At 39.2% G+C, this 16976-nt stretch overlaps 1 protein-coding gene across 1 annotated transcript in view; it reads right to left on the bottom strand.

Moving 5' to 3' along the window:
- Nucleotides 1–758: 758 nt before the first annotated feature.
- The window catches only part of LOC127410925 (otoferlin), a 61665-nt gene continuing 45447 nt past the window's right edge, over nucleotides 759–16976 (bottom strand). The window contains exons 35-41 of the mRNA XM_051646176.1: nucleotides 16055–16197; nucleotides 15876–15964; nucleotides 15654–15752; nucleotides 15291–15532; nucleotides 14997–15175; nucleotides 2898–2998; nucleotides 759–939 (exon numbers count right to left, since the gene is read on the bottom strand). Coding sequence (XP_051502136.1) covers nucleotides 759–939; nucleotides 2898–2998; nucleotides 14997–15175; nucleotides 15291–15532; nucleotides 15654–15752; nucleotides 15876–15964; nucleotides 16055–16197 — 1034 coding nt within the window. The remainder of the gene's footprint in view (nucleotides 940–2897; nucleotides 2999–14996; nucleotides 15176–15290; nucleotides 15533–15653; nucleotides 15753–15875; nucleotides 15965–16054; nucleotides 16198–16976) is intronic.

The following is a 16976-nucleotide window of genomic DNA, read 5'->3' as shown; positions in this document are numbered from 1 at the left end:
TCAATTAACTTCAGTGTCTACAGTTCATGGAAACAACAAATGCACTCAGAGACTATCAGTACAATTTTCAGAGTATATGAACAGGACACATACAGTGGCAATTATGCATTGTTTAAAGAACTGTTTAATAAATTCAAATGCATGTCTAGTTTTTAATTATTTATTAGTAGCATCGCAAGCACACAATAACATGCTTCTCAATGAAGAAATATAACACCCATGCAAACAATTGGAACACCCCAGAAACATATGAATGTGAGTTTTCGTAAACATAAAGACCTTACAACTATGCTTGGAAAACACGTTTTCAACAGATTGTCCAATGCCATATCTCAAATGGTTTTAGTGTTTTTCCAAAAAAGTAAATGTGCCACAATTCAGCCCCTGTTTTTATTTGGATCATTAGTTATGCATTGACTTTTAATAATTTGTTTATACTCCCTAATCAATTTACATTAATGATTTTTAAAGGTGCAGTGTGTCATTTCTTTTCACTAGCAGCTCCAAATGGAATTGCAATCTGTTCGTTTGAGTGGCACCAACTGGGCCGGAATGGGTCAACATTAGGAGTTTTAGAATTGCTTTTGGCGAGGCATGTGGCACAGAAGTTACACACGTCACCTTTAACAAAGGTGAGAAACACTACTCTACATACGACTTCTCCAACAAAAAAATACATCATGTCAAAAACATAAATTTTCCTTCCATCTGCAATGTGAAATGCTGCAGTATTGTATGTCAAACAAAGGGAAAGCTTTTCAAGCACCTAGAAGTTTTTTCACCATGTAGCCTGGCATACTGTACAAAAACAAACCCAGCATCACTAATAGCAACAGAACCACCACAATTTTGATGATAAGCCACTTGTAGTTGTTGCAGACTAGATAGCGGATTGCTTTGAGTGGACTGATGAACCACAGGAAGGTTGTGTCAGGGCGGCTGGTGGGACAAAGAAAAACGTGTGGTAAAATCTGTGGCACAGCACAGCAGATCTATTCAAGTAGATCATAATCCTGTTGATTTTTGTAGGCCAGTACAGGAAGAATTCTTATTATAAGCAATAAATTGCCAGCAAGACTTCAGTAGCACTGACTGAGCTGGGAATTTTGCTGGCTGAATCTCAGTGTGTGAAGTTATGAAGTTGAGCCAAAAAATTATAAATGGTTGGATATTATAGAGTTAAGTGGTTCTGAAATAACAGTACACAGATCTGCTCAGGAGGTGCTGACTCTTGCTTGGACCTGCTACTCTATGTATGGAAGATAAAAAGGCACATCCTGCCATTTTTCTCAGTGTGAGCATATTTGATCAAACACAAGGGAGCAGTACAAGAGGATCCTGTTGATGATCTAGCGAGTTGTTTAGGGTGGCAAAATCTGACATTTGCTCAAATGTGGCACGTTTCTGAGTTTTATGAAAACCAGGGGAATGCATCCCCTTACGTACTTATCAAGTTCCTCTAAAGAAATTAAGGTGAAGTGAAGTGGTCGACCGATACCCAGAGAGCAGGGTAGATGATATAATGCAGATATGTCACACAATTTACTATAGTAAATAACTAGGGCTTTTAATTTAACATGTTAATTCAGTGCAGTTAATTATATTAAAAATAATGCAAAAAAAATTAATGCAATTAATCATGCCCCCGGACCATAATAAGGAATAGTTCTACCATAGGAGCAATTCAAGCTTAAAGTACCATCTGTTTTCAGCAGGGGGCTGTAAGCAAAACTCCAGCTGTTTAGGCCACTCACAGCTGTACAAAGAACAAACCATACTCGCATTTGCCTGCTTGGAGTGTCACAGACTGACCATCATGCAACATTCGTGAGTCAGAGGAACAGAATTTTGATCCAGGCTAATAAAATACATGCTTCAGAGGAAGATATATGAGCGCTCCACAGGAATAAAATGCTGCATTTGCACACGTTTTGTGAGGTTCGTGGACCCACTTTATATTAGGTGGCCTTAACTACTATGTACTATGTACTTTGATACAATGTAATTATTATGTACATACATGTTGTTGCATTGTAATTACATTTAAAGCACTTGTAGTTAGACTGTTAAATTTACCCCTACCCGAACCCTTACCCCAAAACCTAACTCTAACCCCTTATCCTAACCCTAAACCTACCCTTACCCCAAAACCTAACATTAACTTCTAATCCTAACCCCACCCTTACTCCTAAACCTAGCCATACCTCAACCTCAGTAACGGCAAATGTGGCAACATTGTCTTGTATGTTTTTAATGTTAGTACATAGTAGTTAAGGTCACCTAATATAAAGTGCGCCCAGGTTCATGAATTGCTTCTGTTCAAACTAGATATCTGTATATTTGCAGGCAGTATTTGATAGTAGTTTTATTGATATTTGACTATTTATCATTAGACAAGACAGTTAAAAGTTACAAAGAACTGTTGAGGAGAGAGATAGGGAATGTAACACGCAAAAACTTTAAACATCATGAGCTCCTGGGCGTCTGTCATGGCTTTGATGTGCTGTACTATTTAAATGAGACGTTGTTGCACGGCAGTCTATTATAGTCATAACATGGCACGTAATTACAAAACGAACTGGGATTGGTCATTTACAAGTCTCGGATGGCTCCTTCAGATGTAAGCAGGTGATTATCTGCACCATCGCAGCTTTAGAAACGAATTGGTCAAACAGGAAAATGTATCTGCAGATGCCTATAATTTTATAATATCGAATATCAGCCGATTTATCGGCCTCTGCGATATATCGGTCGACCACTTATCAAGACTTTTGTCAAACTCTACCAAAATGGTTCTTTCTTTTTATCTTTCAACTGTAATAGAAAAATGTAAGTGGCAATGGACTGAAAGACAAACAAGAATAAATAAATGTTAGAGTAGTTAATGTTGCTCTTACTTTGGTTTCTCGAGGGGGTCTGGTTCATTCCGTCCTTCACCAACAGGACTCTTCTCGGCCTCCTCACCCGTCAGCAGGTGCAGCTCTGCTTCTACTTTCCCCTGAACAAATGAACAAACCCATGTGTTACATTCAGTGGGTTGGGGTTTGGCTAGTTAGCCCTTGTTGGTAAATGTCATAACTACACCATTCTGTGTGCAACAAGCTTCTTTCTCCACTGACAGCTATTCAAAAGTAGCTGTATATTCTGACAAAATACTTTTTTTGAGAGCAACACAGTATACATCTAAAAAAAATTATATTGTCGTAAATGTTTCACCATGACCAATTTCTCGGAGGGCTCTTAACAGTTTCAAATATTCCCCTCTTTGTGGTAAGTTCACACTCTCCAGAGAGTCACAACTCTGCTATACTCAACCGCAGTTACCAGCTCCATATGATATTTGTTTTTTTTTTCAAACCCTTAGACATTTTTGCTTTATTATGTTCATTTGAATTCATTTACAATAAAATGATATTTGTAATTGCCTTTTGTGTCAAACTCCCTTTATGAGCTTGCTGCAACATAAATTGGGGGCTCGTCCAGGATCCGCCAGCAACAATTCCCAAATTGGTTGCTCCACCTTAACGATGGCATCTGGCTGTTCCTGATTGTGCACCTTATAAAATCCCTGTGCTGCTTGTCAGATGTGAGATGTTGCGGCTCTAGGCCAGTCGCACTTTTCTCGCGCTTGAGAACTGAGAGTTCTTCCATTTGTGCTTTTCAGTTATAATGACTGATTCTGTGCTCTAAGCAGTTAGGTTTGTAGGGGTGACCTGCCCTGTTAATATTGTTCACTGTTTTTGTTAGTGTTTGTTACTTCATAAGTATACCTTACTGGTGACGATTTTTGGTCTTTCTCTCTGATTTACAGTTTTTACTTGTAAGGGGGATGAGAAGTGTAGTTTAACCATGGAAAATAATATTGGTGCTTTAAGACAAGCACCATCACAATACAAACTCTAGAGAATTGCCAAAGATCAGACTTCTTTCTAATTGCAGATTTCTATGACATACTTTTTCCTAAAGCAGGAACCAAAGAGGCCATTACAGCGGTGTTGCAGGAGAAATGGGTAATGGTTGTAATTGTAAAAGTCGGAGAAACTAGTTCAGAGTTGCGGGATGTCTAAGTTGCTGCGTCTGAGGCGAACACGCTGGCTGCAGCAAAGGCCTAAGTCAGGGTGCCGTCTGAAGACATGGGTGCAGTTCCCCATATACTTGTGGATCTAAGTACAGAGGACCTTAAACTGGCAGAGATTTGGCCACTTTTACTCCAGTGCAAACTGGTTGGAAAAGCACAGGAGTTTTGTGCTGCGTTGTCCCTAGAAGATATCCATAATTATTAATAAAAAGAAGTAAATTATTAATTTAAAAAAAGCTTATTGTCAAAAATTACACAATCATGTAAAAACTGCCAATCAGACCTTCGATGAGTTTGCCTGTGAAAAGGGAACTCTCTTTGATAAATAGTGCCAGTCCATTAAGGAGAGTAATTTTGAGAAACTTCATGAACTTGTGTTGGAGGAATGTCGTTTGTTTAGCTTGGTAATCTCGCTTAACATGGAGAGAAAGGGGCTGGATGCATAAATTATGAGTGGCTGATGACATAATGACATCAGGACATATTTGATACTTCTAATTATTTTTAGGCTAATATTGTTGTCCTTTTGTGTAGTCATGCACAGCAGTACAAAAAGGAAAGGATAGGCAATGTTTTGTTGTCATTTGTGGGGAAACACAATGATGCTTAAACACTGCTGAATTCTCTTAGAAGATTTGTAGACACGCAATAATGTTTTATTTTTTTTATTTTCCCAATTCCCAATGTGCTCTAAGTTCTCATGGTGGCGTAGTGACTTGCCTCAATCCGGGTGGTGGAGGATGGATCTCAGTTGCCTCCGCTTCTGAGACCGTCAATCCACACATCTTATCATGAGGCTTGTTAAGCGCATTACAACGGAGACATAGCGCGTGTGGATGCTTCATGCTATTCTCCGCGGCATCCACTCACAACTCACCACGCGCCCCACCGAGAGTGAGAACCATATTATAGCGACCATGAGGAGGTTACCCCATGTGACTCTACCCTTCCTAGCAACCGGCCAATTTGGTTGCTTATGAGACCTGGCTGGAGTCACTCAGCATGCCCTGGATTCAAACTCGCAACTCCAGGGGTGGTAGTTTACTTGCTGAGCTGCCCAGGCCCCTTAGACATGCAATTATTAATGAAGTACCTGTGTATGTGGACTTGTTTTGGTCATGAACGACAAAACAAATAATGTTTAATTTTTCTATTTTTTCTAAAATTAAACAAAAAATGTTTAATTTTCTGCCATCTACTGGTTAACGTGTGATTTACAAAATTTTACACTGAACAAATCTGAACGAATCTTTTTAGTGGACGAACTCAAAAGACTCGAGTCACAAGTTATTAACAGACAAAGAAAAATCCTCTGAAGTAAATTCACTTCAAATAAATGTGACATTTATTGTAGTAATAGGTTTTTGTGGATTTTGATATAACTTTATAGAAGTTGTGAAATGATTGATTCACATTCTATAGTTTTTGCTATTAAATGGACAACAAAAAAGGCATGACAGATGAAGTGTTTTGCCAATAAACAAACCGTTACAATAATATATGGTTTGTCTATATTCTTCATGTGGTTTTGGTTATTTTTATAACTTTATACATTTTTATTATAAAAATAACAATATTCTGAATGAATATTAGCTGGCTAACGTGAATAATGTTAAAACACAGTTTAAAAAAACAAAACAAAACACCATCTATGCAAAAGAGTGTGAAAAACATATATCTTACAGTGTCATTGGGGGCTGAGCCTCCCTAAGATTGAAATCCTAGTATCACCCCTGCTTTAGGTCAATGATAGGTTTATGTTCAATAATATGGGGTGACACTTTATAATAATGGTCTGTCATTAATAGGTAATTATGCAGGAATTAATGCAGGACAAATGAGTAGTACTACATTAACACTTTTGTTACTACTATTAACTAATATGGAAACACGATTAACTAATCAGTAAGTAATAGTGAACTGATGACTGAGGTAGTTCATTGTTAGGTAATCAATAATTACTGAATTTGATTTTCCTCATTGAGAACTATTAACTAACAATGGCTAATTTAAAATAATTACTAATTAATTACTAATCAGAACATTAACATGTGCCTAAAATGTGAATGATTATGTTTTTATTGTGAACAAGATCATGAGAAACATGCGCCTCACGTGCGTTCTTTGTGGAAATTAATTTATGAATGTAACAGCTCGCTAAATCATGGCTACAGTGTCTGGTAGAGTATCATAGTCAGCTTACCTTACAGAAATATAGGGATGTATGTGCCCAGCCTGTGTATTCCTTGGGATATCTCTCCTATTCATTACAAATTATTAACTTCAGCATGTTTGATATTGCTGAAGGTTTTTTTTAATAATTTTGGTAACTCATAAGTAATGAGTCAAGTGTTACCACATAAATATGAAGGAATTACTAATTATTTGGACCATTATTTTAAAGTGAGGGTCATGGTATCACATTATTAATTAATGAGATCTTACGGTTTCCTTCCTTGGAGTTAAAGGGTATCTGGACCATTATTATAAAATGAAAACACATTATAAACCATTAATAGTAACTGAGGTGTTTCTTGTCAGTTAGTAATGAACACTCAAGTGTTTGTTCCTACATTTTATTCATTTAATCAAACATTCACAGATTGGGGACATGAAAGTCCCCAAAACGTGCTTTGAATGACATTAAAAGGTCGGATGTGAAAGACATCAGCTGATTGAGTGCGATATCACGAGTGGGCTCATTTGTGAGGCAGTTTCCCCTGAATACTCATAATGTTTAAAAGTCACACGCTTTTTCACCCACTTTTAATATCGTGGGTGAAAAGTTCCAATTTTGATTCAATGACAACACAGCCTGATAAAGAGAAAAACTTGTGTTCCCGTGTCCCTGCATCCTCACGTTTAACTGGTTCAGATGCCCAATAATGTCCACCAGGTAATAGAACTTGCACAGCCAATCCCAGTCTGTGAGCTCAGGATGCACGATTCCTTTCCTCTCCAAAAAGGCCTTCACCTCATCCAAGCATGCAGCAAAACACGCAAGCACTCTACCACTTGATAACCGGTGGACATTGCTGTGCAATAACAGGCTGGAATAGTTGCTCCCCATTTCCTCCAATAGTTCCTTGAACTGGCACTCGTTCAGCGCACGGGCCACAATGAAATTACTAATGACATGACTTCACGTAGTTCGGGCCCACAAGACTGAGCACAGAGTGCCTCTTGATGTAAGGTGCAATGATAGTTACAAATGCGCCGTTTTTCTTGCTCACATAGCAGAGACACAAAACCTTTGTGTTTCCCCACCATACTTGGAGTTCCGTCAGTGCACACAGACACAAGTTTGTCCAGTGGCAGTTTTTTTTTTTCAGCAGCAAAATCTGTAAACACTTTCAGAACATCTTCCCCTTTAGTTGTATCCTTCATAGACAGAATGGCCAGACTTTCTTCATGTATTTTGTCGTCAGACACATAGCGCCCAACAATGCTTAGCTCTGCAATATTACAAGTGTCTGTAGACTCGTCCAGTGCATGAGAAAAAAAATCTGCCAAAGTTATATCCTTGATCTGTACCCTCTCTACCTCACGTGCCATCATAACAGCATGGTCATGCACAGTTCAGGCTGGCATGTCTTTTATTTTCTGAATGATTTTCTCCTTGTTTGGGAAATCAGCAAACAGTTCAGTTGCCACACTTAACATGCATGACTTTACATATCCTCCATCAGTGAAAGGTTTTCCTTGTCTTACAATCTCCAATGAGCCAGCAAAGCTGGCAGCATTCAGGCTTCCAGATGCCCCGTCCACGCTTGCAGCTGCTGCTGGCCAGCTTGCAGTTTACGCTGGAGCCCCGCACACATCTTCCTTTGGCTCTCGCCCACCGGGTGCTTTGCTGCAAAAGCTGCATTGTGGGTTTCAAAATGTCTCTTAATATTTGATTTTTTAAATGAGGCAATACGTTCTGTGCAAATCAGACACAGCAGAACACCAGAACTATCAATAAAAGCATATGTTTCAGTCCAATCACTTTGGAATATTCGATGCTCTGCATTCTTTCTTTTCGCCATCTCCACAAACTAGCTAGCTAGCTGTTTAAAACTGAGCGTGAGAGGTTACCATAGAAACGTAAGTGGTTTTGGCCATTGATTGGTGTTGTGAGACTTGCGCTTAGCACTGCAAATGCACAATGGACGGAAAAAAACTGAAATATATTATTGTAAACTGACTTGTTACCGACTTTGGAAGGCTCAAATTAGAGACAAATTAATTGTAATTTACTTTGCAATCCCACCCACGTTCTCTGTCTCTACGTTTTTAATGATCATATGTTGATAAATGGTGAGACACCTTTTTGTCAAAGAGCCACGGGTGGCTCGCGAGCCATAGGTTCTCGACCACTGGCCTAGGGGTTCACATACTTTTTCCAACCTACACTGTGAATTTTTGAATGGTGTATTTAATATGTACAAGAACAATAATAATTTGTGTTATTAGTTAAAACAGATTGCCTTTATTCATTATTGTAACTTAGATGAAGATCAAACCAGATTTTAAGACAAATACATAAATGCTGATAATTCCAAAGAGTTCACATACTTTTTCTCGTCACTGTATATATTTACAATTATATAAATAAAAATATTTATAATTATTTAATCATCATACTGTATATTGAAATATTGTTATTTGAGGGTCTTTCTCAGCAAATATTTATACGGTATGTGCGATTAATTGGATCAATTAATCTGCATGTCATGTAATTAATTTGATTAAGAATGTTAATTGATTGACAGCACATAGAACACATAAGTTATCAACGTGTGAAAGCTGCTCTTGTCAATACAACGAAAACGCAAGGTGATCATTTACTGTCATTTGCTAAGTTCAGTTGCAATTTTGCTTGATTTATAATTATTAGGTCAAGATTCGAACCTGGGGAGTACGGTGACACCATGCGAAGGGCAAACATGAGAGACAGCTCTGCGCACTTTGCTAATTTTTTAAATTATTTTCATGATATAATCCAGTGAAATTCGATACACCCAGTTACACATTTACTCATGGCAAAGAAGTCAAAATCCTCGGGCTCTGGAGACATAAAAAGACACTTACGGTTTCAAGATGAAAGCCCAGACAGGCCTGTGGACCGGGGACTCGAATTGGATGGCACAGCGGGAGAAGGAATCCAGCGTCAACTGTCCAACATGTCGGTGATGTTGACAAAGGTACTTGTGGACTTGGAGGACCTCGCTGTAATACGTCGATCGATTACGGTGATGGAAAAAAAAATTCTCTGAGCTAGTCACAAGAGTGACAGATCGATTATTTGGAGTCATTAGAGAGGGAATTAGCTGCTAATCAGCCCGCGACCAAAGTTGATTTGGAACGTGTTCTTGAAAAGCTTGAAGATCTTGAGAATAACATTCGAATTGTTGGAATTCCTGAGCATGAGGAGGGCAGAGATATGGTGAAATTCCTAGAGGAGGTTTTCCTGAGTCTGCTCGACATAACAGGCCACAAGCTGGAAATCGAGCGAGCGAGTCCCAGCTCACAGATCTGCTGAGGGAGGAAGGCCCCGATCGATTCTGACCAAATTTTTGAAATCATCCGATAAAGATCTCGTGTTGCGCCAGGCGAGGAGCAAAGGAAAGCTTTCTTGGAAGAATTACAATATTTTCTTGTTCCCGGACTTTGCGAACTCGACAAGACAGAAACGTGATCGGTTTAGGGAATGCAAGAAACTCTTACATCAGCAGAAGATCACTTTTGCTCTGATGTTTCCAGCCAGACTGAGAATAAACACCAAGGACGGCAGCAAAGTATTTACATGTCCCAATCAGGCAATGTCTTTTATTGAAACAATGGGTGAGTAACCATTGGGTGTTTTTCTTGTGAGTGGATTGACTCACTGTACATTCTCTGGCTTTCAGAGCAAGCTGGGACCATTTTTGTTTCCTTTTGCGTTGGCTCTGCCGAGTGGTTAGAGTTTGTTTTGTTTTGTGGATTAACACTTTTCCTTAAAGAAACTTTTGCATTGACGGAAGATCAATTTTACTACGAACGGATGACCACAAAATATCTACATGCCCACACAAAGGATGTCTTTTATAAAGTTGGCGGTCATGGGATATACTTTTATGTGGCCTCTGAGTGAATTGACTCTTGACTATCTGAGGAACCGGGATGCGTGTTTCATTTCCTTTTGCGCTGGTCCCGCCTAGCGGTTGGAGCTTGTTTTGTTAAATAACATTACTTCGGGACAGTTATGGATGAATCTGTCAGTTCCTTGTGCTTATGCCTCCTGTTGGCTGGAGTATGATTTGTGGAGTATTTTCATGGGACATTGGAATGATTATGTCATCTGCTGCACTCATCAGCTGGCTCACTGAAGATTTGTTTGTCTGACTGAGGAAACTGAACGGCTTTATATCGGCTGGAATGTTTTGTGAAGGAACACACCTTTGAGACAGTTCTGTGAATGAGTCTACACGTTCTTTGTGTTTATTCTGCATATTGGCTTGGGTTTGTTTTACAAAATATTTGATGTTATGTAATTTTGCCTTACAAATTTGTGAGGCAAAATTGAGCAATCCGATGGCAAATTTGTCGCGGGGGCTCTCATAGGCGTACATGGACTCTTTGAGTTTAAAGGGATTGACGGCAGTTGGCGCTGTCGTGCGTGGGGTTAATGTGCACATTTTTCTTTTTTCTGTTTGTTTTTCGGGGTTTTATTGTTGCATTAAAGTTGAAATGTGGTCTTCATAATTTTGTTTTTGACACACAATTTATTTGTTCTATTATATCAAAATGTCAAATGTTAATATGAGTGTACTATCTCTCTCCACGTGGAATGTGAATGGGTTGGAGCACCCCATAAAAAGAAGGAAGGTTATTTCTTTTCTTAAACATAAGAAATATGATATAGTGTTTCTTCAAGAAACATATCTTTCCCTGCAGGAAGCTGAAAAATTTGGGAAGATATGGGGTGGACATGTTTTCTTTAGTGTTGTCTCAAGTAAGAGCAAGGGAGTCATTATATTGGTAAATAAACATACACAATTCAAATTTCTCAAACAGTTTAATTAGGAAGAGTCATTAGGAAGAGTCATTATTGTTTTAGAAGAAATTCAGGGGCAAAGTCTGATTTTGGCTAATATTTACGCACCTAACGCTGATGATCAGGGCTTTTTTATAGATCTTGAAGGGATGTTGCAAGCCGCTGGCACCCCTCATGATATAATATTGGGAGGAGACTTTAATCTTTTGATGGACTCAGTCCTTGATCACAGTCAAGCAAAAGTGTGTAAGCCCCCTAGAGCAACATTCACGCTTCACTGGATTTGTAAAAGTCTTGGTCTTACAGATATTTTGAGACTTTTGAACCCATCTGGTAGAGACTATAAATTTTTTTCATCAGTCCATAAGATTTATTCTAGAATACATTTTTTTTAATATCCAAATCCCTCATTTCATCTGTTGTTGATTGCTCAATTGGAAACATTTTAGTCTAGGATCATGCCCTGGTGAGTTTAGAGATGTTGCCATATACAGAGAAAAATAAATCATATAGTTGGCACCTTAATGTATCCCTTTTGCAAAATCCTGATTTCCAACAAATGTTAAAGACTGAAATCAGTGTTTGTATGGAGACCAACTGGTCCTTGGTATCCTCTGTGGTCGTGGCTTGGGAGGCACTTAAAGCGGTTCTTAGGGATCGGATCATACAGTATGCCTCATTCACCAAAAAAATCCAAAGCACGAGAACTAGTGGAGTTGGACGGAAGTATTAAAAGTGCACAGGCAGAGCTGAAGCGCCATATGTCATCTGATGGCCTCAGAGAATTGACCCAATTGAAATATAGATATAATACTATTTTGTCGCAGAAAGTGGAGTTTTGGTTATTCAGGGCAAGACAGTTATACTCGGGGGACAAAGCAGGGAAGCTTTTGGCTAGATATATAAAGCAGAGAGAGTCTTTTTCTACCATTCCCTCAGTGAAATCTGCTGGTGGTGAAATTTTTACCTCAGCCATTGATATTAATAATGCCTTTAAAGAATTCTATCTTGATCTTAATAGTTCCACGTCTTCGTCTACTGATGAAGATTTTAGAAACTTTGTGGAACCATTAGATCTTCCTAAACTGAAGACTGAGCAAAAAAAAACGCCCTTGATACTGAGATAACATTGGGAGGAGCTTGACGAGGTAATTAAGTCCCTACCTACTGGCAAGGCTCCGGGGCCAGATGGTTTTGCCGCAGAATTTTTTAGATCTTATGGTACAGAACTGGCTCCACTTTTGTTAGAAGTTTATACTGAATCATAAAAGAATGGAAAGCTTCCTCCAACCATGACACAAGCCCGGATCAGTTTGATTCTTAAAAAGGACAAAGATCCAAGCGAATGTAAAAGTTACCGTCAAATCTCCCTGATCCAACTAGATGTAAAAATTTCGTCAAAAATTTTGGCTAACCGATTAAGTAAGGTTATGACATCTTTTATACATATAGATCACATGGGGTTTATTCGGGGCCACAGCTCTTCTGATAACATCAGGCGTCTCATCAATATCATGTGGTCAGTAGCGAATGATCAGTCTCCGGTCGCTGCCATCTCACTTGACGCCCGAAAAGGCATTTGATATGGTAGAATGGGATTATCCTTTTAAGATTTTGGAAATGTATGGGTTTGGGAGAACATTTATTGGTTGGATTAAGTTACTTTATAAACACCCTGTAGCAGCGGTACAAACAAATGGATTAATTTCAGATTATTTTACTCTGAATAGGGGCACTCGGCAGGGTCGCCCACTTTCCCCATTATTGTTCTGTCTTGCCCTGGAACCATTAGCAGCCGTGATAAGAAAGGAGGATGATTTTCCAGGGGTGATTGCGGGAGGTGTGGCGCATAAGCTTCTGCTTTACGCAGATGATATTTTATTATTCATCTCCGACCCCACTAGATCTATGCCTTGCCTCCTCAGAATTATTAATTCCTTTTCCAAGTTCTCAGGATACAAAGTCAATTGGTCTAAATCCGAAGCTTTGGCTTTGGTAGCGTACTGTCCAGTAACGGCCTTCCAGCCAGGCGCCTTCCAGTGGCCCAAACAGGGCATTAAGTATTTGGGAATTTTATTCCCAGCAAATTTGTCTGATTTAGTCAGAGTTAATTTTGATCCCTTAATAAAAAGGTTTTTGAATGATGTGGACAGGTGGGCTTCATTACACTTATCATTATGATTGGGAAGGTTAATGTAATTAAAATGAATTGTATTCCAAAATTCATCTACCTGTTACAATCTATAGATAGACCTATAGATGTCCCCCTCTCTTATTTCAAGCAATTTGATAGCATAGCGAAGTCCTTCATTTGGAATGGTAAGCGTGCCAGGTTAAATTTCAATAAGTTACATAGGCCGATTGACAAAGGTGGGTTAGGCCTACCCAAGATTTTGTTTTATTATTATGCATTCAGTCTCAGACACTTGGCTTATTGGTCGCTTCCACCTGAGAGAGCCCCTCCCTGGTTTTGTATTGAAAAGGAAGCTCTTGCCCCTATCTTGCCTCTGCATAGCCTTTCGATCAAATTAATCGGAGAAGTTAAGTCACACCCCATTATTTTGTATTTACACTTGATTTGAACACAAGTGTCCAGAGTGTTTAATTCGGATATTTATTTAAACGTAGCCTCGAGCATATGGCAGAACCCTAAACTATGCATTAATAAGTCCCCTTTCTGTTGGTTGGACTGGATTGTGAGGGGGGTTAATACACTTGATGACCTATATGAGAGTGGAGTATTGAGACCTTTTGAAAATTTGGTTCAAAATTTTGGGATTCCCAGATCTCAATTATATAAGTATTTACAGCTGCGCCACCTACTCTGCACTGTTTTTGGGAGAGGCACGCACCCCCCTAGTGCGGCAGATAATCTGGGAGTGGTGATTACTGCTTTTAGAAAAGGTCATGAGGCATCAGTGTATTACTCCATGCTAATTCAGAGTCTGGGGGACGGAGCTTTAAATTCCCTCAAAAGATTATGGGAGGAAGATTTCAATTTGGTTTTGGAGGAGGGAGTGTGGGCTAGGATTCTTAAAAACGTCAAATCTGCATCTAGAGATGCAAGGGTGTGCCTTATGCAATTTAAGATTCTACATAGATTTTATTGGACCCCTTCTAAATTTTATAGGCTTGGTCTTAAGGACACACCCACCTGCTGGCGATGCCATTTAGAAGATGGAGACACCACCCATGTTTTTTGGGGGTGTCGTAAGATACAGGAGTTCTGGTTGAGGGTCCAGAATTTTATGGCCGACGTATTGGCTACTCGGATCTCCTTTTACCCCAGGCTCTGTATTTTGGGTGACGGGGCGGTCATTGATGTAGGAGATAAGTACATGAAGAATTGGATCCTGGCCAGTGTTATGGTGGGCAGACAGGTTATCCTTAGAGGATGGAAGTCAGCTGGAGCCCCCTCGTTTCATGAGTGGTGCGAGGAGATGGGCAGGGTGGCAGCTTGGGAAGAGTTGTCATATAGAAAGCTAGGCAACATGGATATGTTCATCAGGAGGTCAATTGTATTTGACCACTGGGGTATCTGTTTGTGTTGGGTGGTGGGGTGGTTAATGTTCAGGAGGAAAGGTTGTAAATAATATAATGTGATTCCATATATTCTGTTATATATATATATATATATATATATATATATATATATATATATATGTTATATGGAATCAATAAACTTTTAATAACAACAAGATTTGAACCTGGGTCCCCTTGCACACAAAACAAAAAACATACCTCTTGACTAACATGTCTTGCACTTAAAAAAATTACTACTAAGTAGTGTTTTTTCCTCACTGCCACTAGTGACCCCTAAAAAAGGTGCAAGCTGCCCATGGATCTATCTGTTATTTTTGACTTTTTACAATTTGTGGAATTTATGTGATTGTCACTTACTGTAATTTCCATCTCGTCATTTTCATCTCGGGCCACAAATGGCCACCATCCTTTAATTCTCTTCTGTTTGAAGAGGTTCACCATTGGCATGTCCTGCTCATTGAGGACCATGTCAATAGAACACTGCTTTGCTGTTTTTGCCCCACGAGGGAATCGATTCAGGTCTAGTTCAATTGCGCCTGAATCAAAACACAAACATACAGCGGTACATAAGAAGTTAATTAGGAAAAATGAGGCCGAAAATAAAAAAGGACATTTTATATAGTCTCTATGTAGTAAAAAATGACAGCACACCCAGGAAGTCATCGGCAGAGAAATGATCCGCATCCCACACTTGTAAATTCAGTCGGGCAGGAATTTTATACTGAGTCTCATCCCATGAAAACATGGACTCTTTCTTGGAGATGACGATTCTTTCTTCTGCTTGTAGATAATCAAAGGGGTAAATGAAACGCCAGTTGAAGTTGCCCTCTCCGGTCAGTGAGCGATAGTGGACATCTGTGTCCTGCTTGTCCTCCTGTTGGCCTTTGAGCCATCTGTTGGTCACAAATTAAACACGGATGGAGTTGGTTAACCTTATGATCATGAAAGATACCAATGGCCAAAAGTTTGTGGGCACTTAAACATCCCAGTGACTTCATGAAAAATATATCATACCCTCTAACAAATATGTCACTGGACTTTTCCCCCGTGAAGATATCATCATCCTCCAGAACGACTTCATCTGTATTCCACACGATCACCCTGAGCTCAAATCTGTCAATGAGACATATAGTTTTTTTTTTTTTATAAAATAAATATTCTTCTGTATATCTTTAGTTTTATTTACTTTTTTATGGGGACAAACAGAAAGAAAAATCTCAAACTGATGAGTCGTACTTCTTTGGCTTTCTTGGTGAAATATCCAGAGCAGGTCCAGGTGCCGGCATATCCTTCGGAAACATGTCCACCCACATCTCAATTCTCCCCTACATTAGGAGAATCACACTGTTAACACTCAAAAGAGTTCATTATTTCACTGTTCTAAGGCCTCAATCATTTATAAGATGATTTCTGACCTGCTCAATCCCGGGTTTATCAGGATTCAGGAGACGTCTCGTCTCCACATGCTCTGGAACGAGTTTGCAGCCTATTCGTGGAATATCCTCCCAGTGGTTTAGTACCGCAAGAGCCAGATGCTCATCCGTCTGTTTCTTCAATCCTGAAATTGTATATTCATTTAGTGACCCCAAAAAATATTTTGACACTTTTGGACACTCAAGTCACACTTAGAAATATTTTAATTTCATAGGAAACAAAACATCAAGTGTCATCTGCGCTCAAATGCTGCTAGAGCTTTTCTCAGAATTAACTTCACTTTTTGGAGTCATTTTTGCTCGATGACTTTTCATCTAGTGGTCATGGCCGGGTCTAGATTTTACTTGTGCCCCCCAGAACCTTCTGACTCCTTCCAACCCGGTCGGATGGCGAAACGACCAAGGCCCCCCTTCCCTGGTCTGATGCCGAAACCAGAGAACCTATTGGCCACTGTAAAGGTCAAAATGCCACCCCCCCAAAGATCTCATCTTATTACCGGCCTTGGTCCTGGTGATTTTTCGAGTTCACACAGGTGTCCTAGCAGAGTAACCACAGGTGGAGTTCATCACATTAACTATCAGCAGTGTTGGGTAGATTACTTCTGAAATGTAATCTTGTACTGAAATCTTTTTGATTTAGATTTTTTTAATGTAATGTAATCTGATTATTTTTAAATTATTTGTGGATTACTTACAGCATGTTTTGATGAAAATATAATTTTAAAGGGGTCATGAATTGGAAAACCAAAATTACCATGATATCTTGACATGATATATAAGGGTTCATAGCACTATAAAACATACTGTAAATTTCAGAACCAAAAACTTTTGTTAGTCCAAAAAAAGGCTTTATTGAAACAAAGGTGCCAAAATGACTTGTTCTCTACTTCCTCCTCACTACTAT

Source organism: Myxocyprinus asiaticus, chromosome 20 (genome assembly GCF_019703515.2).
Source record: "Myxocyprinus asiaticus isolate MX2 ecotype Aquarium Trade chromosome 20, UBuf_Myxa_2, whole genome shotgun sequence".
In the NCBI taxonomy this organism is placed as follows: domain Eukaryota; kingdom Metazoa; phylum Chordata; class Actinopteri; order Cypriniformes; family Catostomidae; genus Myxocyprinus; species Myxocyprinus asiaticus.
This window is presented reverse-complemented; position numbering and strand designations above follow the sequence as displayed.